Source organism: Chiloscyllium plagiosum, chromosome 10 (genome assembly GCF_004010195.1).
Source record: "Chiloscyllium plagiosum isolate BGI_BamShark_2017 chromosome 10, ASM401019v2, whole genome shotgun sequence".
NCBI classification, from domain to species: domain Eukaryota; kingdom Metazoa; phylum Chordata; class Chondrichthyes; order Orectolobiformes; family Hemiscylliidae; genus Chiloscyllium; species Chiloscyllium plagiosum.
Window position 1 is genome coordinate 58,634,200 of NC_057719.1, and position 24,091 is coordinate 58,658,290.

General features: G+C 39.3%; 1 protein-coding gene across 3 annotated transcripts in view; it reads left to right on the forward strand.

The window, feature by feature from the left end:
- mipol1 (mirror-image polydactyly 1) overlaps positions 1–24,091 on the forward strand; it is a 413,402-nt gene that overhangs the window by 291,169 nt on the left and 98,142 nt on the right. For all 3 annotated transcript variants that reach the window (XM_043697843.1, XM_043697844.1, XM_043697845.1), the window contains one exon: positions 18,029–18,123. In XM_043697843.1, the coding sequence (XP_043553778.1) occupies positions 18,029–18,123 (95 nt within the window). The remainder of the gene's footprint in view (positions 1–18,028; positions 18,124–24,091) is intronic.

Below are 24,091 nucleotides of genomic sequence, written 5' to 3' on the forward strand. Positions count from 1 at the left end.
TGTGGTTTTTCTAGCCAATATGTAGATTAAAATCATTCATGGTTACTCGAGCATCCTTGCTATCCAATTTCTTGTTTAATGCAATTCCCTACCTTGCTACCATTGTTTGGAAGCCTATTAAAAAAGACTCCCAGTAAACATTTTCCACTCCTTGTTGCTTCTTAACTCCATCCAGACTGATTCTAATCTAGATTTCCTATACCAATATCATTTCTCACTTATTGTACTGACTCTATGTTTCAATAATAAGACCACCCACCTTTTATAATCTATCCTTGCTAAATATTGCAGACTCTTAGATGTTGAGAATTTGGTCTTGGTCATCCTGCAGTCATGTCTTCCTAATTGCTATCTTTTGTACAAATTTACAATTATTTGTGGTGTTAATTTGTCTACCTTATAGTGAATACTCTGTGCATTTAAATTATCGTTCTTTGACTCTTCGCTTTTGACATTTTTACACTTTTTCATTCAGTGGTTTTATTTACATTATCCTTGTTTCCTCTGCCTTCCACTTTTTGCTTTCTACTTTGCTAACTTTTGTTTCCATCCTTGTTTTCTTCACTTTTGTCTCCTCACTCCTGTCCCACTGCCACTTTAATTTAAATCCTCCCTCGCAGTACTGGCTAATACCCTTCCGAGGGTCCTCCTATTGTACAACCTGCCCAGCTTGTACAGATCCTATTTTCTGAAGGATCAGTCTTGATACCCTTCACATCCCTCCAGCCATGCACTAATTCAATTAATTCTCCTATTCCTGCTCTTGCAAGCACATGGCATTGTGAATAATCTCTCAGATTACTACCTTTGATGTCCTCGTTTATAATTTACTTGCTCGTTCCCTATATTCTGCTTCAAGTACTTTATCTCCATTTTTATCTCTTTCATTAATATTGACATGGACCGCAGCCTTCGGCTGCTCTCTTTCCCCCTTCAGAATGCTGTTGAAATATTAAGTGATATCCTTGATCCTGAAAGCAAAGAGGCATTGTACCATCCTGGTGACACATATGCAGCCACAGAAACATCTATCTGATCTATCTGTTCCCCTTAGGATAGAATCCCCTTGCCATGAATTACCTTTACATTTCTCTCTGTTTACTCCCTCTACTTTCAAGAATATTAAATATATACTAGGGATATTATCTTATCCCTTTTACAGCAAAGTTTGTTTTAACCAGCATCTTAGTTCAACCAGCACCGTTGATAAACTGGCAAAACGTATACTTAAACTACTGCATATTCCGAATATTTATGCTGCAAGTAAAATAAAGAAATGATGTGTATACCTCTTGCATTACGTTTCTATTATAGTATGTATTTTTACATTGATTTTAGGAGGGGTGTTGATATTTTTACATAGACCTTTTGAGGCAGGTTGATGTCTTGAAGCTTTGCTTAGTCAGGGTTTACTGCGGTTATGTGTACCTCTTGATTATCCAGAATATTAGATCAACTGGCACACTCCTTGTCCCATTAGTGCCAGTTAATAAAAAGTTTGCTGTACTTCAAACTTTCTTAATATAAACTAAAGATCAATTTTTACTGAACCTGATCTTATTTGCCAAAGCCATCACGCATCTCGTGCTGGCTCCCACACTGTCTAAACGAACTTATGTTTTCCTGATGATTGTTTTCAAAACACACCCCTCTTATGTAGCTTTTCAACTTCATGGCTCACTTGTTACCAATTCACAGCCTTTCCACTCTGTTTCAGAGCACCAAGTTGATTATCTTGGCTCTGAGTCATCACTTAAAACATTCCTCAGAGAGTAGTCTAAGGCCCAATCTTTTTCACACTCTTTTCTCCTGTTGTGGAGAATAGAGTAGACCCATGGGGGACATGTGTTCACCTCATTTATGATGTGCATTTGTGGATTGGAGGGAGATGCATGTTAGTGCATAGAAAGTAAAGGATGGATGTACACTATTTAAATTTGAGAAATAGCGTGGTGGTGGAATTGGCTTGACAGGGCAGAGCAATTTGATGGTAATGAATGCCCACAGCAGAATGGTGAGTATGCAACTCTTTATTTTAACAAGTTTCTTTTATTTTAGGTTGATTATTCATTAAACTTATGTTTGTTATTTTCTGGTTAGTTTATTTTAACATTGTGGTCAGCAAAGTTTTGGAAAGAATTCTGAGGGATAGGATCTATTTGTGAGGGGCAGTTCATGCCTCACAAATCTTATTGAGTTCTTCGAGGAGGTTACAAGACAGGTTGACGAAGGTTGAGCAGTGGATATGGTATATATGGACTTGAGCAAGGCATTTGATAAGGTTCCCCATGATAGGCTCATTCATAAAGTCAGGAAGTATGGGATACAGGGAGATTTGGCTATCTGGATTCAGAATTGGTTGGCTGACAGAAGGCAGAGAGTGGTTATAGATGGAAAGTATTTTGCGTGGAGGTCAGTGTTGAGTGGGGTCCAGCAGGGCTCTGTTCTTGGGCCTCTGCTCTTTGTAGTTTTTATAAATGACTTGGACGAGGAGGTTGAGGGGTGGGTTAGTAAGTTTGCAGATGATACAAAGGTTGGAGGTGTAGTCGATAGTATCGAGGGCTATTGCAGGCTGCAGCGCAACATAGACAGGATGCAGAACAGGGCTGAGAAATGGCAGATGGAGTTCAACCTGGGTAAATGCGAAGTGATGCAGTTTGGAAGGTCGAACTCAAATGCTGAATATAGGATTAAAGGCAGGATTCTTGGTAGTGTGAAGGAACAGAGGGATCTGGGTGTGCAAGTACATAGATCCCTCAAAGTTGCCACCCAAGTGGATAAGGTTGTGAAGAAAGCATATAGTGGTTTGGCTTTCATTAACAGGGGGATCGAGTTTAAGAGCGGTGAGGTTTTGCTACAGCTCTACAAGTCCCTGGTGAGACTACACTTGGAATATTGTGTCCAGTTCTGGTTGCCCTACTATAGGAAAGATACAGAGGCTTTGGAGAGGTTTACCAGGATGCTGCCTGGACGGGAGGGCTTACCTTATGAAGAAAGGTTGAAAAAGCTCAGACTTTTCTCTCTGGAGAGAAGAAGGAAGAGAGGAGATCTGATTGAGGTATATAAAATAATGAGAAGAATAGATAGAGTCAATAGTCAGAGACTATTCCCCAGGGCAGGATTGATGAGTATGAGGGGTCATAGTTTTAAGATATTAGGGGAAAGGTATAGACGAGACATCAGACGTAGGTTCTTTTCGCAGAGAGTTGAGAATGCATGGAATGCATTGCCAGTGGTGCTGGTGGAAGCAGAATCATTCGGGACATTTAAGCAACTGCTGGACAGACACATAGAGAGCAGTGAGTTGAGGGGTACATAGGTTAAGTTATTATATTTTACATTAGGATTAAACCTCGGCACAACATTGTGGGCCAGAGGACCTGTTCTGTGCTGTACTTTTCTATGTTCTATGTTCTATTGTAACCATAATACAGCGGGATATGTTGTGGTGCAGCAGTAGCATCACCACCTCTGGAATGTGGACAGCAAATTCATGATGGGGCCAACTGACTTAATTGTCAGACTGTAAATACTTCCAGTTTGTCTGATGGTAGACAGCAAGTGCTGAAGAATTTCCTGGTCAACCATATTGAAGAAAGTAATAGTAAACCAATGCAGTACATAGATGTCCATGGTCACTAATGCCCTCATAGGGCATGGGACCCAATGAAAGAGAGAATCACAAACTTCTGACACTCCTGTTTATTTTTTTTTTGCAGTCACTCCTGTTTATATCGGTCAGCCAGAGCTCCATGATTGGAACAGATTAACAGCCCCAATCAGAGAACTCGTATTCTATGAGGTCCACCTGGCTGACCTCATTACAATAACTGCAGTTATAAAATAAATTATCTGTTTTTCAATTATTTTTCTTAAGCTATATCATGGATATTTTTGACATGCTTTTAATATGAAAATTCAAATGGATTTTGTGATAAATGCATGTCAGAAAATCCATGAGATATTAGTTGGATTAAACAAGATAGCTGAGAAGTCAAGATGTAATAAATATTGAAGAATCTAATGCTGATCTAGCTGTACAATAATTTGGTTATAAATAAAACAGTAAATTGGTTAGCTTGCACTTATGAACCAATAGATTTAAATAAATATTATGATAATTGCTAATCACACATTTTCACGTATGGTGTTTGCAATCTTTTCTGTACAAGTATAGTTTAATACTTACAAAACCATTTTTACACTTTAATTAGTGTAGCTTCATAACTTTTCAGGATGTAGTTGTTAGATCATACTAACGGTATGGATACACCAGTCCAGAACAGAAAACATTGCTTCATTGTTTAACCTTTGCAGATGTTTTTAAAAGTCAAATCAATTGCTCTGATGAAGTACCAGTGTAAGTGGGATTGATGGGGCTCCAGTTAAATGGAAAAGTTTGCAACTGTGCTGAATTGGACTATGCAATAGTTTTAATGATACTTATAAACCTGATTGTAGTACAGTTACACAGCTCTCTGAGCTGGAAGATTGGTTTTCAGATGTTTTGTCACCATACTAGGTAACATCATCAGTGAGTCACTGGTGAAGCGCTGGTGTTATGTCCTGCATTCTATTTATGTGTTTAGGTTTCTCAAACCTTGCTAACAGCTCTCTGTGGCAAGGTGTTCCAAAAACTCTCAACACACTAATGGAAGAAATTCCTCCACATTTCACTCTTAAATTGTTACCCTATTATTCTCATTCTGTGCCCTCTGGCCTGTCAAGCCCATTAAGAATCTTATATATTTCAATTAGATCACCTCTCATTCTTCAAAATTCCAATGAGTAGAATCTCAACCTGTTTAACTTTTGCTCACAAGAAAATTTCTCCACACTGGGGATCTTCCTAGTGAACCTTTGAACTAAAGACTGATGAAATAGAACCCAAAAGAACTGTGGATACTATAAATCAGAAGCAAAAGCAGAAACTGATTGAAAAACTGAGCTCTGAGGAAGGGACACTCCAGCTGAGGAAGGGACACTCCAGACCTGGTGAGCTTTTCCAACATTTCCATTCTTCTGATGAAATAATGTCTTCCTTTAAATAATCAAAACTCCTCACACTCCCCCAAATGTGGTCTCATGAATACCTTATACAGTTGCAGTAAGATTTCTGGATTCTTATAATCCAACCCTCTCAAGAGAACGGCCAACATTAAATTAGCTTTGCTATTTATTTGCTGTTTCTGTGTGCTAGTTTTCTGTTTTTCTTGTACAAATACCTCCGAGTCTCTCTGTATTGCATTGGAATTCATTGGGGGATAGCTTGCCCAGTTACATGGAAAATATGGAAAAATTTAAAAAGAGGGGAGGAGCTCAGCAGAGATTAAAGTTTCCAGAATAACTAATAAGACACAGAGTATGGAAAGAGTCATGAATCCAACTTCAGGCACAGTGGATCAGAGGACAAGTATAGAAAGGGGGCCAGTGAACAGAGGACTAAGGGTGTTGTACTTAAAAGCACACAGTATACAAAACAAAGTCAATGAGCTTGTTGCATAGATTGAAATTGATGAGTAAGATGTTGTAGGTTATATAGAGATGGGGCTATTAAGGGGATCAAGGCTGGGAACAAAATATTCAGGGATACATGGTCTACTGAAAAGACAGGAAGGTGGGCAGAGAAGTGAGGTTGCCTTGTTAGTAAGGAATGAAATTAAATTAGTGGCATAAAGTGATATAAATTCAGATGTTGTACAATCTGTGTGGGTAGCATTGAGGAACTGCAAAGAAAAAAAGCCCTAACAGGATTTGTGTACAGGCCACATAGTAGTAGCTAGGATATGGAGAATAATATAATTCAGGAGTCAGAAAATGCATGTAAGAAAGGTCCTTTTACAGCAATTATGGGGGATTTCAATATTCAGGTGGACTAGGAAAATTAGCTTGGTAGTGGATCTCAAGAAAAGTAATTGTAGAATATCTACAAGATGTTTTTTTGGTGCAGCTTGTGGTAGAGCCCACTGGGAAACAGCAACTCTGGATTAATGTGTGCATAATCAGGCAGATTTGATTAGGGAGCTTAAGATGAAAGAACTCTTCACTTGCCATTACACTTGCCTCTATTGGTCAGTGCATTGAGTATAGGATTTAGCATGTCAAGTTGCTGCTATACAGGACATTGGTTAGGCCATTTTGGAATACTGCATTCAATTCTGGTCTCCCTGCAGTAGGAAAAATGTTGTTAAACTTGAAAGGGTTCAAAAAAGATTTACAAGGATGTTGCCAGGGTGAAGGGTTTGAATAATAGGGAAAGACTGATTAGGCTGGGGCAATTTTCCCTGGAGTGTCAGAGGCTGAGGTTTATAAAATCATGAGGTGCATGGAAAGAGTAAATAGCCAAGTCTTTTTTCCAGGGAGGGGAGTCCAAAAGTAGAGGCCATAGGTTTAAGATGAGAGGGGAAAGATTTAAAAGGGATCTAAGGGGCAACGTTTTCACTGAGAGGATATCGTGTGTATGGATTGAGCTGCCAGTGGTGGTGGTTGAGGCTGATACAATTTCAACTTTTGAAAGGTATCTAGATGGGGATATGAATAAGAAGAGTTTGGAAAGATATGGGCTGGGTGCTGGCAGGTGGGACTAGATTGGGTTGGAATATCTGGTTGGCATGGATGAGTTGGACCAAAGAGTCTGTTTCCATGCTGTACAATTCTATGACTCTATAACACCTAGGGACCAGAGATCATAATGTGATAAAATTCACCATGCAGTGTACAAAGTTAAAAATCACACAACACCAGGTTATAGTTCAACAGGTTTAATTGGAAACACTAGTTTTTGGAGCGCTGCTCCTTCATCAGTTGGTTGTCTACCTGATGAAGGAGTAGTGCTCCGAAAGCTAGTGTGCTTCCAATCAAACCTGTTGGACTATAACCTGGTGTTGTGTGATTTTTAACTTTGTACACCCCAGTCCAACACCGGCATCTCTAAATCATGACCCTGCAATGTGTGTGTGACTAGAGGAATTCTGCAGGGGTCAGCATTCGGACCATAACAATTCATGTTATACATTAATGAATTGGACGAAGGAAATGAGGACATTGTTGCTAAGTTTGCAGATGATAAAGGAGGTGGAGGGGTGGGTAGTTATGAAAAAGCAAGGTGGCTGCAGAAGAGTTTTGGACATGCTACCCAAGTGTGTAAAGAAGTGGCAAATGGAATAAAGTGTGGGAAAGTGTGAGACTATGTATTTTGGTAGGAAGAATAGAAGTTTGGACTATTTTCTAAATGGAAAGACTTCAGAAATCTGAAGCAAAAAAGGACTTGTGACTCCTAGTTCAAGATTTTCTTAAAGTTAACATGCAGGTTCATTTAGCAATCAGGAGGACAAATGCAATGTTTGCATTCATTTCAAGATGGTGAGAATGCAAGAACAGAGATGAACTGCTGAGGCTTAATAAGGCTCCCATCAGGCTGTATTTGGAATATTTTGAGTAGTTTTGGGCCCCCTATTTAGGAAAGGAAATGCTGTCATTGGACGCCATCCGGGGCGTTTTAGGAGGATGAGAAACATTAAATACGATCAAATGACAGACCAGACTTGAAGGGCCAAATGGCCTAATTCTACTTCTGTATCTGATGATGTTATGCCCATCAATAGTCCTAATTGTTTGTATTGTCATTTCTGCTTAAATCTGAGTAACTGGACAACTCAATTTGTTTTCTGTTTATTTTATACATTTTCGAGAATAGACAAATGTACATGTAAATGCATTTGGCACTTAAACTAGTTTAAATGGGTGTAACTAGGTATAACCAGGAACCATTTCCTATTTTGAACTTGTGCAAAAAATGCAAGAGGTATTACAATTTACATTGAGCAAACCTGACATAAGAAAATAAAAATAAGCATATTAACCACATTGTTATTTTAACAAAAGTATTTACATTGATTCTGTGCAATTTTTGTGAACAAATTCATGTTGGTTAGAATAACTCAAATTTTGGTCACAAAATAACAAGTTGAATGGTGTTCCACATTATTAGTGTACAAACCATTGATAAACTTATGCAAAGGACTACTTTGGAGATTCCAGATCAACACAAGTTGCCAGTTTGTGCCACTCCATTTTAGTCTTCGGAAGAAAGCAGCCCATTGTCAATCTCTCATGACAGTTGTGAATTTGTTGCAAATGCACACTGATAGCCAGTGAAGCTCCTTATAGAAAATGTGTGTTGTGTAATAACACATATCCCTATTTACTACGATGATTTATTTCCCATATGTTGTCAGGCCTAGAATCAGAGCACTTCAAACTGAAATCTTACTTCAGTTCTAAGTTTTTATTAGAAATTTTCAATATTTGGATTTCATTTTTTTTCTCTTTTTCTCCTTCATTCCTGCACCTAATCTGACTCTAATTCACAGTACTTTTTTCTCAATCATTTCTCTGTTTCTTTCTTAATATTTCAAACATATGGTTGAAGAGATGGTGTATTGATCTTGACATTCAACAAGTCCCAACTGTCCTGTTGCTTTCACCATACTGTTCCCAACTCTCAAGTCTTCCAATAATTTAAATAGTCAAACATTTTCCAGTTAAAAAGTGAGGGGCAAAGATCTAAATATGGAGTTTCTTCTGAATAAAATCTGTGCCTTTTTAAAGTCTTTGTTAAGCTGCATTTTTGTTATGATTTCGTGCAATAACACAATTCAAATTGGCTTCCATAGATTACACTTCCCAAGTAGAGTTGTTGTGAACACACTGATAACAGCCAGTGATTGGTTGTGAAGTTGAACCACTGAACCAATATCTGAAACAAAATTAGAAATTGCTGGAAAAGCTCAGCAGGTCTGACAGCGTCTCCAAAGAGAAATCAGAGTTAACATTTCAGGTCCAGTGACCGTTCCTCAGGACTGTTGAGCAATGTAGCAAAATGTATCAGGTTTATACATTATAACTGCATCATAAAGCTAGGACAATTCAAACAGCAGTTATTGCTGGGACCTTCTCACAATTATTTCATGCAAATTATCCATGCAGGTTCACTCAATAGTACATATTTAATTTTAATATTCGTGAATGATTTTTGAAAACTCCTCGAAACATATTTAAGCACTGATATGATTTCTATTACTACAGAAAATTACTACATTAGAAACATTGCCTATCACTACTGTTATAATCTTTCGAACACTGCAATCTTGACCCTGTTACCTAGCTTCTGAAATAAAAAATCCTTAAACATTAGTATTCAAAGATCTTGCATTTTCCAATGCTTTGAAGTATTAAGTGAGGTGTAGAAAGAATAAAATTATGAAAAGACTTTGAAAGATGTAGCAAATTTAAAGAACTCTGCGTCCATTAGCATATATTGTGTGAATTTAAAGGCACTGTGTGACTAGGTGAAATATTTAAAATTCTAAAGTTTAAAGACACCACACCCTCAAAAAAAACTAAGTTCCACAGATGCACAGTCATTTTGTGAAAATAATCTTTACCTTTTGGGAGTGGTGAAAGACTGTATCAGGCGTGTGAGATCTTAATGTATAAAGTGGTAGATTAGAGTAGGAAGTTTGTGGCATTGGCCTTACATCACAGGGTTCGCTGAGGTAGGCATAAAGTTTTCTGTTGGCAAAAGATCCCCAGCTTATAATAAGCTAATGTAAGTAGATGCAGTTTTCAGTTTTCAGACAAAGGGGAATCAATTTCTGTACTCTTCCATAGAAAATCCAATATGTTAGTTATCAAAAATGTTTTAATTTCAAAAATATACTTTATTCATAAAAAATCTTTGAATACATATATAGTTACTGCAACATTTTTGTTCGATCTTTGCACATGTAACAAACAACAAATATTGGAAAATTGGCATTTCCTGCAATTGTGAAACAAAACCCAAGCATTTCTTAATTATGCAGGGCTATATTTACATACCTTTGAGGCATCAAAAAAACCTGGTATAACTGAATGGACCAGACACTAACCACGGCCTCAACCTCTTCGGAAACTTTCAGTTCCCCAGCCCCCAGTACTTCACCTTCACTATGGAAATGCAGTCCTTCTACATGTCAATTCCACATAATGATGGCCTGCAGTACTTCAGTTTCTTCCTCTCCAATGGACCCATCCAGTCCCCCTCCACCAATACCCTCCTCCACCTCACCAAATTAGTCCTCATCATCAATAATGTTTCTTTCAATTCTTCCCATTTCTTTCACATCCACAGGGTGTCCATGGGTGCTAGCTACACCTGCCTCTTTGTTGGCTACTTCGAACAGACTCTCCTCAGTACCTACACAAGTACTGTTCCTCAACTCTTCCACTGTTACATCAATGACTGCATTAGTGCAGCTTCCTGAACCCAGGCTGAACTGGGAGGAGTTCATCAACTTTGCCAACAACATCCCTCATGCTCTCAAATTCACTTGGTCTAATTCAGACACCTCCCTCCGCTTTCTTGACCTCTCCTTTTCTACCTCCGGCAACAGTTTACAGGCTTCCATAACTACCTGGACTATACCTCCTCCCACCACATATCCTGCAAAAACTCAATCCCATTTTCTCAAATCGTCTATCTTTGTTAATTCTGCTCTGACAAGGAGATATTTCGCTCCCAAGCATCCCAGATGTCCACCTGTTTAAACGATGTGCTTTCCCCCACTCTGTCATCCAGACAGCCCTCCACCACACCTCCTCCATTCCCCACTCCACAGTTCTAAACCCTCCCCCCAAACATAATAAAGAAGAGTCCCCCTTGTCCTCACTTTCCACCCCTCCGGTCTCCGCATCCAACGTATCAACTTCAAACACTTCCGCCACCTCCAATTAGACCCCACCAACTAGACCAAACGTAAACTTAGGGAATGTTTCACTGAGCATCTTAGCCTGACCTTCTAGTCACCGCCCATTTCAATTCCCCTTCCCACTCTCTCTTTAACATGTCTATCCTCGGCCTCCTCTATTGCTACAGTGAATCAGACCGCAAATTGGAGGAACAACACCTTATCGTCCGTCTGAGCAGCCTAGAGGTCTAAACGTCGATCTCCAGTTTCAAATAACTGTCTCACCTATCCCCCAATTCCCTTTCCAGCCCCACCTCCTCCCTTCCATTTCACCTATCGACCATTCCTTCCAGCTCGAAGTCAGATTCATCCCTGTCATCGACCAACCAGGTCATACCCACCACCTGTGTTCACCTATTGGTCTCACCATTCCTCCCCTCTCTCCTCCCAAAACCCTCATCCCTCTCTTTATCTGTAGCTCCCCCTATCTCCACCTCCATTCCTGAAGATGGGTTATTCCCAAAACATCGACTTCTCCATCTCCTGATTCTGCCTGGCTTGCTGTGTTCTTCTACCCTCCTGCTTGTCTACTCCACATTGTACTTTGGCAGAAAGACATTAAACAGTAGTCTTTCCCAATTGTGTCTTGGCAGTAGCTGGCCCAAGTTTTGCTGTGTGCCTCAGCAAGTATTCCTGGACCTTGGAATGTAACAGTCTGCAATAGTCTGTCAAGGTCAACTCTTTGCACTGGAAGATCAATGAATTTCAGGCAGACCAAAGAGCTATTCTTATTTGTTTTTTACTGACTGGTGGACCATATTAGATATTTATAATATATAGGGCTACTGAAACAAATATAATGCCCCTTTCAGTGAGAGTTATATTTTTAAAAGTTGTGTCCTTGAGCAATTGTAAAAGTTGCATTAAGATTTATAAAATGATTGAACTCTGAGCAATGGTTGACATGCAGACTTCAAGTATGAACGACTTACTTAACTAATTCCTATTGTCAACTGGTTTACACAGGTAGCAGGTCAGTGAGCTCAGTTGGCTGGATGCCTTATTTGCATTGTAGAGTGATGCCAATCCCACAACAGTGAGGTTATCATGTAGGTCTCTCCTTCTCAGCCTTGCCCCTCACCTGAGGAATGATGATCTTTAAGTTAAACCGCCATTAATTGTCTGTCTCTAAAGAGGGAGAGCAGCCTATGGTCCTCTGGGACAAAGGCGACTTCACCTTTTAACTTGTCTGGTTTACAACACATTACAGGTAAATAATGTACAGGATATCAGAATTATTGAGAAAAGTATAAGCTAATGTATTAGGCTTTGCATAACATTGCAGATAACACAAACAACAGTAATGTGATCACCTGACCATTAAACTTTTTGGGTGTTGCAACAGTGATGAAGAACAGAGGATTAACACCATTACATTGGTTTACTTTCAACCCATTGGCTCTTTCTTTGTGTTTATTCACCATTGTATCACAACAGTTGAAAAGTACTGCCAGTTTAAAACTGTATGAAATATTATTTTAGGTTATCTTATAATTTTTCAGGGAAGGGTCACTTAAAGCTACAAAATGATAAGTTAAACATTTTAGCCGATAAGATATATAGGAGTAGAATTAGGCTATTTAGCCCACTAAAGTGCTCCAAAATTCGATCAAGGCTGATATATGTTTCTCAACTCCATTCTTCTACCTTCTCCCCATAACTCTTGTCCCCTACCAATCACGAATCAATGTATCCCTGTCTTAAATACGCTCATGAGTTGGTCTCCGCAGCCTTCTGTGGCAATGAGTTTCACAGATTAACCACTACATTTGGTTGAAGAAGTTCCTTCTCATTTCAGTTCTAAAAGGTTGTCCCTTCACTCTGAAGCTGTGCCCTGAGGTCCTAGTCTGTTCTACTAATGGAAACATCTTCTCCATATCAACTCTATCCAGGCCTCTTAGTGTTCTGTAAGTTTCAATCAGATGACCCTTCATCCTTCCACTGATCCAGAGTCCTCAACTGATCCTCTGGCAATCCCTTCATCCCCGAGATCATTCTTGTGAACCTCCTCTGAACTTCCTCCAATTCCAGAACATTCTTTCTTTGATACAGGGCTAAAAATGCTCTCAATGTTCCAATACAGTCTGACAAGAGCCTTAAACAGCCTCAGCAGTACATCTCTGCTCTTGTATTCTAGCCCTAAATGAATGCAAAACACTGCATTTGCCTTCCTAACTACCAACTGAACCTGTATGTTAATCTTTAGAGAATCCCAAACTCGGAATCCCAAGACCCTTTGTGCTTCAGATTTCCAAAGCCTTCCCATTTAAAAACTAATGTCTGCTTCTATTCTTCCTACCAAAGTGCATAACCACCCACTTTCCCACATTGGATTCCATCACCACTTCTTTGCCCACTCTCCTTACCTGTCCAAGTCCTTCTGCAGCCTCCCTGCTTCCTCAGCACTATCTGTCTCTCTATGTTTGTGTCATCTGTAAATTTAGCAACAGTCACCTCAGTTCCTTCATCCAGATTGTTTTATTAAACATTTCCGGAAAGCTAACTAGAGGAGATAAATAGTAATTTTAACAAACATGAGTTTCTGTGATATCTACCAAGAAAGGAAATTATTAACAAATTTAAAACAACGTACAACCATCTGTAAGGCTATCCATTTGTTAAACTGCTGACTAAATTATATAACGCAGCTTTTTGCCACCCTGCAACCTAGTTCTTTGTCATATTGACCAGCCTTTCTGCTTTTTCAACTTAAGAGTATAGGTAATTATTAGAAGGTAGCTGACTGTTGATATAGTGATATTCAATTGTCCTCCCTCCCAGTTCTTGCATAATAACAGTAGTTATACGCATCTGTTTCAAAAGTTGACAATTTGAAGAATCACTTAATTTTTTAAAAATCATCTTAACCTTGAAATACAATATATTCAAATAATAATTTCTTATCAGGCTCTTTGATTTTCAAGTTCAAATAATCACATTCTTTTGAATAATACAGTGGGAAATATTTTATGCATATTTTTCATCTTTATGATCCACAGAAATCTCAATCAGTAATTCATTTGTAGGACAGAAGTCTGTAGTGAATGTAATGTAGGCAAGACTGGAGCTTAAAGTGCTGTATCACATCAGAAATTGCTTCCTTGGAGCACACTGTAAACTATTGTTGGACTAACCTGGCATCGCTGAAACAACATGTTTTCCTCCTTCTTGATTGAAGAAGTACCATAGACATTATACCTCCATAACAAATCATGTGATTTTCCAGAATGAGATGGAAATAAACATTGCTGAGTGATAGATAGAAGCTTACACATAAATGACATGTAAAGAGAAGGATTACAGTTGCTGTGTACCTGTATTCTCAATAAATTGTTTGGATCATAATGTTTGCAGTGATGGCATTACCATGCACTGCACAATGAGATGTTCAGTAGCTTTCAGACTATAAAATCTAATTCATTTAAAATAGATAGGAGTCACTCAGAATTCAGTTATTTAATTCAAGAATTTTAGATAAACAGAAATTGCTGGAAAAGCTCAGCAGGTCTGGCAACTTCCTGAGTTCTGAGGAAGGGTAACTCAAACTGGAATGTTAACTCTGATTTCTGTCCACAGATGCTGCCAGACCTGCTGCGCTTTTCCAGCATTTTCTGTTTTTGTTTCTGACCTATGGCAACTGCAGCTTTTCCTGTTTTTATAAAGAATTTTAAAGATTGCCCTGAAGCACCCAACATCTTACAAATTTTGCATCTGAAGTGCAGAGTGACATGTGCATCTGTTTTAATATCAGTCTCAATGTTTGTTAGAAGGGATCTAGTGGTTTGTAATTCAGTTATACTACCTGGGAGACATATGAGTTGGAAACCTATTGCTATTTGTGTTATATAGCAGTTTTGATGAGAGATACACCTATACTGTGGTGCAGTGGCGGGGGCTGCATGCCTGAAAATTCCAAAACAAGAAAATCAGACAGAAAAGTCACAGAGAATCTTTACAACCAGCCAGGTATTGGACGATGATTGTGGGAGAATCATGTGAGAATTTGATCGAGGCATTTCTCAACATAGGATTTTCATTTTCATTTTCAGACAGAATTTTGGGTGTTGAGATGATATTCTCACCAGGGGGTGGCAAAGTGCCTATTAAGAAGGTCAAGTAAACAGATGCTGCTGCATGGTGATGGTCAGTCAATGGCATGTTAGTCAGTCATCCACTTGAGTAATCATAGTCAGGGATACATCCACCTACAGTCTGGGGTTTTGTCGATACTTTGAACTATAGGGCCATCACAAGCAATCAAGGGAATTGTGTACCACTGGTCAGGCAGCTGGTGAAACACCAGGGGTTTGGTCAATCTTTTCTTGGGGATATCTGTCAAAGTTAGTCATTGACTGAGCCTGGTGTTGAGTGTACCCTGCACAAGCTGTGTTTCCTGCCATCATTTGCTGTTGCTATAAATGACCTGCAACTAGAAAATGCCTGGGCCAATACCTAGGTTGGGCAGCATCAGTGTCAGTTTGGTCAAAAGCACAGGTTCGACTTCTGGACTGAAGGATGTTGAAGAGGCAAAGTCATCAATCATGCAGTTATGCACTTGCAAAATGTAGGTACACTTCATTTGCAACCATGACATCATGCATGTATAGTGCATTCAGTGTGAAGATGTTCGGGGTTTAAATGCTGGCCACAGGTAATATCCATCATTTCTTTGAATCTGGCATGTTGCATATGGAGATCTCAAAATGACAGATGTTACCAACACCAAATGGGGTGGCATGGTGGCTCAGTGGTTAGCACTGCTGCCTCACAGCGCCAGTCATCCGGGTTCAATTCCTACTTTGGGCGACTGTCTGTGTGGAGTTTGCATATTCTCCCAGTGTCTGCGTGGGTTTCCTCCGGGTGCTCTGGTTTCCTCTCACAGTCCAAAGATATGCAGGTCAGGTGAATTGGCCATCCTAAATTGCCCATAGTGTTAGGTGCATTAGTCAGGGGGGAATGGGTCTGGGTGGGTTACTCTTCAGAGGGTCGGTGTGGACTTTTTGGGCCAAATGCCATGTTTTCGTACTGTAGGGAATCTAATCTAATTTAAAAGGGGAGGATTCTGGTCACAATTAACACAGTACTTGTGAGACTTCTAAGGGCACTATGGGCTTCAGAACCAATCCCCTCTACATTTGGACATCGATTCTAGTGACAGATGTTTCTGCATGCAGTGGTAACTTCCATAGTTGATGTTGGGCTAAGGTGGGAAAGATTCCAAACACATGGAACATTTCCAATATATTGTTACATGTTCCTCGCTCAGTCACTGCATCACTTTTACCAAGTCAGTGGCTTTCCAACAGAACCATGAGAACCTCCTGCATGGTTTCATTGTTAGGATACTGCATGTCTCATTATATGGAGAAGAGTGTTTAGCCATTTATTGCAAGGTCTGCTAGCATTGACCCTTCTTTGAGCTAAGAAGATGTTCTGTTCCTTGTGTTCCCTACGTAGATCCCTGCCAGCAAGGGCCACAGATGCAGCCAAAGTTGGAACGTTGCTTGCAGTGGCTGCCTTGCTAAAAAGGTGAAAGCAGATGTAAGAGGAGCAGGTTTGACAGCAAATACAGCAGTCACAGTGAGCCATCAAGGAACATCCAGCTCCAGTAGAGGCTGCGGTTGCAAGGCCCATCAGAATGTTTTGGGACCATGGGAGGTCTAGTGTCTTTTGTTCTGGAATTTATTTACTGAGGATGAGTGAGGCATAGTGTCAATGTTGGCTCCATATCTCCCAGAGCACTGTGATGGAACTGTGCCAGCTGCTGGACTGGGACCTGAGATCTACAGGAGTTAGGGGATCCATTCTCTCCCTGTGGCCATGAAAGTGACAGCTGCTTTGAACTTCCATGCAATTGGCTCTTTCCAGGGTGCAATGAATGACCTGTCAGCCTGGGATCCCACAGTCTTCCACCTACAAAGCCATCAAGACAGTGACTGATGCCATTTATGTAAAGTCGCACGAGTTCATTTGCTTCCCCATGACAAGATCAGTGCTGCAGCCTGAGAAGTACAATTAAGTTGGCTTCTCACAAGTGTAGAGTATCATCAAAATCAAAGGACCGAAAAGGCCGTTTCTTAATGCCAAGCAGTTCATCAATAGGAAGAGCTTCCATTCCATTAATATTCAGGTCTTCTGCAGTCACCTATTAAATTTCCTGGCGCTGTATGCTTGCCATGTTGGTAGCTGCTATGACTCCGACATCCTGGAGCACTTCTGTATGCCTGCTTTGATGGTTAAGGTGTCTGGCAAGGTTGGTTATTGGGGGACAAGGGATAACCAGTGTCTCATTTTTTGCATGATTGCATGATTCTAAAATAATTAAAATTTAATTTTTATTTTTGTTTTCCTATTTCAACTTCTTTAATTCCATATGCATGATCAAATGGTTATTTTGTATTATGTACAATCATTAAAAGTGAATTATGTTCAAAATTCATTAATTATTTGTTTGTGTAAGAATTTTCATTTCTTTAGCCAGTCAGCTTGGTCACTGCTTATCAGGTTACTGGTTACCACAGATCCTGTATAGATACGGCCAAATTCAAAATATAATGGAGCAAATTGCTCTTGAGCCAACTAAATCTTTGTGGGTAGCTTTTCTTGAGGTAATTGACAATGCTTTCCCTTCGGCATATGTCGCACAATATGGTCCATTGTGTCTATCTCTGAGTCTAGTCTATTCACTGACTTCTGTTTCTCAATATGACTGGTCATTTCAAACTTTCAAAACAATGTCTCATGGATGTACAAGTTGTTCTGGTATAACATGCATTTCGTCAACACGGATTGGCTATAACATTTGAAGAACACAAACTTTCTGCTGAACAGGTGTAGTGATTTTTTTCTATATCGATCTTCTACAGTACAATTTTCTCTAGTTTCTTCCCATAGCATGATTTTCTATAGAGGAATGCAACTGTCGCATTATAGCAGAACGACCTGTATGTTTATGTAAGTTTATTTAAGTTTAGCAATAAAACTCTTAATGCTTGCATTCTACTGTTAAGTATCTCAATACTTTCAAACTAGTCTAGGCTATATTTGTTTTAAAAAGTAGCCTAAGACCAATTATTACATCCCTTTCTATTAACTAAGACACAAGAATAGTAGTTTATGATATCATGGAATATGTAATGCAGCAAACCTTTGAACAGAGCCCTTTGAATTTCCAGAAAAAAATAATAGCCATAAAATTGCAGATTATAGTGAAACTAGATAAATCTTATTATTTGCAGACTGAATTACTAACAGTACAGAAAGAAAGGGACAGAGCTTTAGAGCGATGTAAGGAACAAGAAGAAGAAATTCAGACACTGAGACTTTATTACAGGTAAGCTGTATCTGTTTATCATCTTAATTGGATTGTGGTAATCAGGTAACATTTTCCTTCAATTTTATATTTTCTCAATCAAACTGTTTGCAAGTACTGTCATATCTCCACAGGAGAACACCGGCACTCAAACTGAGGCATATTTACTCCAGATTTATTTTTGCAAATATAAATGGGGTATTGTTCACCAGGCTTTCTAGAGAGAGAAATTCAGGATAATATTTTAAAAATTAAGTTTGCATGGCGTAGTCCTGATTATGTTCATTTTCTTTGTGCTAGGAAGTACAGGCATTCTTTAGCAGTATTTGTGTTTTTAAGATTATTGATGTTGGTGTACAAAATAGCAATGAACATAACAAAACTGGATATTCACTTTATGCAAGGAAGCATATGGATCTAATTTTTAGACTACTGCTATATTTATCACTTGGTAGTTTGGCTTCACAAAGATGAAGGTTCACTCATTAAGAGTTTGGCAAACATCTGTGTCATTCAATTCTGAAAAATGTCACATGCTTCAAAGTTTTAAGAACTTTGCAAGTTTGTAATTGGCCTCCACCCTCTTTCTTCACTTTACAACAGTGTTAGTTTTCACACTTCTTTGTAAATGGAAAATCCTTTCCCGGTGGTCTTTGTGGTTAAACTGTAGAACGATCGTAGTTGCTATACAGCTTAGGTCTTGGGGGTCAGTTCATCGCTGTTTCATCGCTGTTTATTATGCTTATACTGTACATAGTTTCAAAATAAAGGTAAACAACCTTGTATAATGATAAAAATACTCTGTGTTAATATCAATTGATGTAAAATTTATATTTCCTTGTTGACTCTATGAATAGAAGAAAATCATTGAATGCAGGCAGTCTATGAGCGACGGTCCACTGTTAAGCTGATAAATTAAAATTATAAGGATACAGGTTTTATGAACATAATTAATTCAAATGTGTATTAAATACTTGCCAATAATCTGTAATTATTTTGTTCTTTTTGCCTATTGATACGTTAGGAGTTTTGTTGTATGTTTATTTTTAATTTATAAAACTGTTGCATAAATGCATAGTCCCATTCCTGAGAAGATCCCGAACTGCTGCATCAATAACGACAAATTCTTTGCATCACCTTAGTCATTGTCTCAGCCATTATTAATAATTGTCTTAAATTATAATCCTAGTTCATGTGTTAAACTTAAAAATAATACATAAACCTCTAAGGTATTACCATTAATAGAACATGTAATTATTGCTGCCACTTAGAAGTGCATTTGTTTTCAAAGCAAGTGCATTTTAGTGAATGAATGCTGAGAATTTTCCCAAACTGAAGCTTGTTGATTAGGATTCAAATTGATTTAACAAATCATAAGCCAGGAAGTAGAATACTGTGCCAGAATCATTTGAAGTGCTAGCAGATGAATTAACCATTGCCTTTTTTTCTTCATAAAACTTCTAGCAATATATAATTAGTTTATCTTTCTTACCTTACCTCCTTTCTATCAAATTCACCTGGCAGGAGAGAGATCATGATCAGGAAGATGTTAGCTATAATAAAGTAATGCCAAAATGTCCTGATCTACATAGTTAAAAATCATACAACACCAGGTTATAGTCCAACAGGTTTAATTGGAAGCACACTAGCTTTCGGAGCGACACTCCTTCATCAAGTGATAGCGTCACTCCAAAAGCTAGTGTGCTTCCAATTAAACCTGTTGGACTATAACCTGGTGTTGTGTGATTTTTAACTTTGTACACCCCAGTCCAACACCGGCATCTCCAAATCTGGTCTACATAGAACATTACAGCACAGTGCAGGCCCTTTGGCCCTCAATGTTGTGCTGACCTGTGGAGCCAATCTGAAGCCTATCTATCCTACACTATTCCATTTTCATCCTATGTTGTAAGCCCAAACTCTTTCATTCCTATATCATATTAGCCAGTTGATGACCAACTGAAGCAATGTTGTAAAAACATCAAGAAAGAAAGTCACCAGATAAAGGACACTGCAAGCAGACTGAGTATATCAACTTCTACAAGAATTGCCCAAAACAGTAACACAGAAGCATTGTAAAGAAAATAAAAAGGAGGGAGATATGAATATGGCCGCCAGCAAGGAATTGTGCAACCCTGCTCCAAGCAAGTAGAAAAAGACAAAGAAGGGCTCAGGAGGGAGTAGCGGATGGAAAGAATGAGACAGCAGACTGCCAAATACCAGCCAAGTCCTCTGAGCCTGCCCCTCCTCACACGTCTGAATCTGAGGCAGACAAAACATTAGCAGAATTACGGTTGGGGTGCATCTCGTGAAGAAGTCCAAAAAGAAGATTCCAGCAAGGATCCAAACTATGTCCCAGACCAAAGACAAAAGGCAAGGCTTTTCTTATGAACAAGGGAGGCAACTTCAGAAAACGTAGCAAAGCTTGAACAGGCTAGAGGAGGACCTGAGCCCCAAAACATTCCAAACAATAAAGAGGCCAGCACACCTCAGTCACTAAACAGAGACTACACCCGATTTCAGGAAGTCAGGAACTGCAACACCCTTGAAAGGCAACTGATGAGAGCAAATTCTCCAATGGGACATAGTCCAAACCTCCCCTCTTGCATGAACCAGCAAACAGCCCTGGGTTGTACATTTCTAACAGGACATACCAGGACAATTTTGTTAACCTACTCACAAGTGAAATAGTTTATGTTTCCAGGGGTGGAGGAGCAGAAAGGACTGGAACTGTAAAAGACAAATGGTGTATTAAACAAAAAAAAGTTTTGCAATAGGTGTTAAAATCACCTCCATTAATGTGTATAGCATTAAGACAGTGGTGGGTTTTTTCCTCACAGCAGATGTAATGTACAAAAATCCTTCACTCTGGTTAATTAACGTATACATCCAGCTCAAAACAGTGAGTAGCTGAATGTCCTTGCTGCTGGCTATTACCAGGTTAGTCATTCTGGACAGTGGCTTCAACCGCATTATCAATGTGGCTGGACACTCTGACATGGCTGACAACAAACTAGGTGGTGTTCTTCTCTGATCGTTGCTTCCTGTTGATTGATTGTCACCTACAAGAAGACCAGAGGACAGAAAATGGGACATGGAAACTGAACTGACCCCAGAAAACATCAAGGAGCTCTAAAGGAATTTCAAAGTTTGGAGAACTGTGAAACCTTTGTCTGACTCATCAGCCTGGATGAGGAGAAGAGGCAGAATATTGCTCATCTACATAATGGATGTGTTTTCCAGGATGAGGTTGGGGGAGGAAATCCACAATTGCTTACAACTGCTGTACACAAACATAAGTAGCACAGTTTTAATCAATGGATAGCTTTGTGATTTCCAGTCAAATAAATCTGGATTTAGGTCCTCTCAAGTCCTGTTCACGTGTTATATAGAACCTGTTGCCGAGATCACCAATAAGGATGCAGGCATAAGCATCATGTCTATCACAGATAGCAGAGGCATCCAAATTAAAATCTCCCTATCATGCGACATCACTATTTTCTGCTCAGTTCTGCTGTGGTTGTGTAGATTGGTTAATATCTTCAACCAGTTTGAACTGACCTCAAATTAAGGTAAATCGAGGCAAGCGCAAGGTCATGTTCTTTGGGAACTTAGCCAAATGATCCTTTGTCCCCTTGACTGTCAGGTCAGATTACTTCAGGATGCTGGGGATTTAGTTTAGACAAATCAAAGTATACACTAAAACTATCGCTACTTGCTTATTCCAAATAAACAAAAACTGAGCGTTTGAGAGCGACATTCCCTCTCCATTGAAGTAAGAAACTGCTTGCTAAATATGCATGCTCTCTATGGTGCGGTACGTAGCAAAGGTCTGGGCAATTCTTTGCTGTAGTGCCATGGCTATCACCTGGAAGACTAAAATGGACAGCGCTCACAGGGACACTACAGTCTGGCCACATTGTCACAGAATGCTACAATTCGGTGGATCAATTTATACACCTGACACTTTTGGAGATGTTTACACAAAAACATTCCTTTGATCATAAGTTCATCAGGAAGTGGTCAGCACATAACGTCCTGCTGGAAAATGAGATAGGAAATCCTGTCAGATGGTTGTTTAAGGAACCAACAAAAGTCATTTGATAGAATACTTTATTGCCAGAATTTACAAACAAGCACCAAGATGTAACTTGGATGGTGACAAGAAAGGCACTAATTGTCAGTCCTTACAACAAACTTGGACTTTCATCCTCTTTCATTTTACCTTTGAAGTGATATGGCATGGAAGACCTTTTGTGGCAATTTCCTTGAGGAATGTTTGTTTGCAAGTAAGGTCCGCAGAAAGATGTTTGTTTTTGTTGAGATATAGAACTCTCCGTTATGGCTTGTTCCCAAGGATGCATAGTAAGACAAACAGAAACTGAACTTGAAGGACAATCAGCATCATTAAAACAAAATTGTTCTTTAGTCTTAAAACAGGAAGTTTGAAACTTGCTGACCTGCCAGTGCAATGAGTTACCCTTGACAGAGTGTTGCAGACCGCCCCTTCCATGGTCCAGATTTATGTGCTGTGGGGTGCACTAAAGCTTCAACAGAGGTGCAATGGGGAAAGGTCAAGGTATAAGTAAATGCCATAGATTATTAAGGGCTGGAAACTGTCGAACCTCTTGGGATGTGTGCCTCACAAAGGATATACATTATAAATTCAGAGTATTGAAGATGTATTGAGGCATCTCAAGTTGAAGCATAGCGTACAATTCTGTAATTTCTAAATTATATCATTTTTACCAGTAATGTTCACATCACATGAACAACTGAACAAAAGATTTCACTTCTTTATATTTTGGCACAATATGGGATCAGATGCCAGGAAAAATATATCTGCTATTACATTCTCTGATGAGATTCTTAACTTTTTTAAAAGAAAACAATGACCCAATAAGATTTCACATTTCAAGAACTTACTGTTTAAAATTGACTAAAAACAGGATTAACAAACCATTCTTTTCATAGCGTAATTTATCCTCATTGCTACAGAAACAAATTGTCCTTTTAACTTCTAAAACCCATTTGGAAGTGTCCTTAATACTGTCTCTTAAATAGTCACCCATTTTTCCAGTCCAAAGTGATCTTTTGTGCTTTCAAGGATTTAATTAAATTTCCAGCCAACTAATTCCAACCAAAGCTGTTGAAGGCTTTTCCTGGCGAGTTTCCCCTTGATTCAAGCTAAATGAATCTTCCACTCTCATTTCAACTCCTCACAAATTTGGTCTTTTCAAACTCCTCATGCATTTACTGTGCAATGGAACATAAAGAATTTTGGCCTTCAGGTGGTCCCCCCCTTCCAAATCCTAGCAGACTAACTTAGCTTCAGGGCTATCTCAGACATCCTCCTCCCCCTCGAAGCTCATCTCCATGTAATAATTAGCCATACTTAAGACTCAATCCCCTTCTTACCTGTATTGTTGGTACACCGCATGGACCACCACATCTGGCCAATCGCTCTCCCCAGAAGAATGTCTTGCAACCATTCTGTGACATTCTTGACTTCAGTATAGAACATAGAACAATGCAGCGCAGAACAGGTCCTTCGGCCCTCGATGTTGCGCTGACCTGTGAATTATTCTTGGCTAGTCCCCCAAACTATCCCAAAATCATCCATGTGCTTATCTAAGGATTGTTTAAATCTCCCTAATGTGGCTGAGTTGACTACATTAGCAGGCAGGGCATTCCACGCCCTTACCACTCTCTGTATAAAGAATCTGCCTCTGACATCTGTCGTAAATCTATCACTCCTCAATTTGTAGTTATACCCTCTCGTACAAGCTGACATCATCATCCTAAGAAAAAGTCTTTCACTGTCTACCCTATCTAATCCTCTGATCATCTTGTATGTCTCTATCAAATCTCCCCTTAGCCTTCTTCTTTCCAATGAGAACAGACCCAAGTCTCTCAGCCTGTCCTCATAAGACCTTCCCTCCAGACCAGGCAACATCCTGGTAAATCTCCTCTGCACCTTTTCCAATGC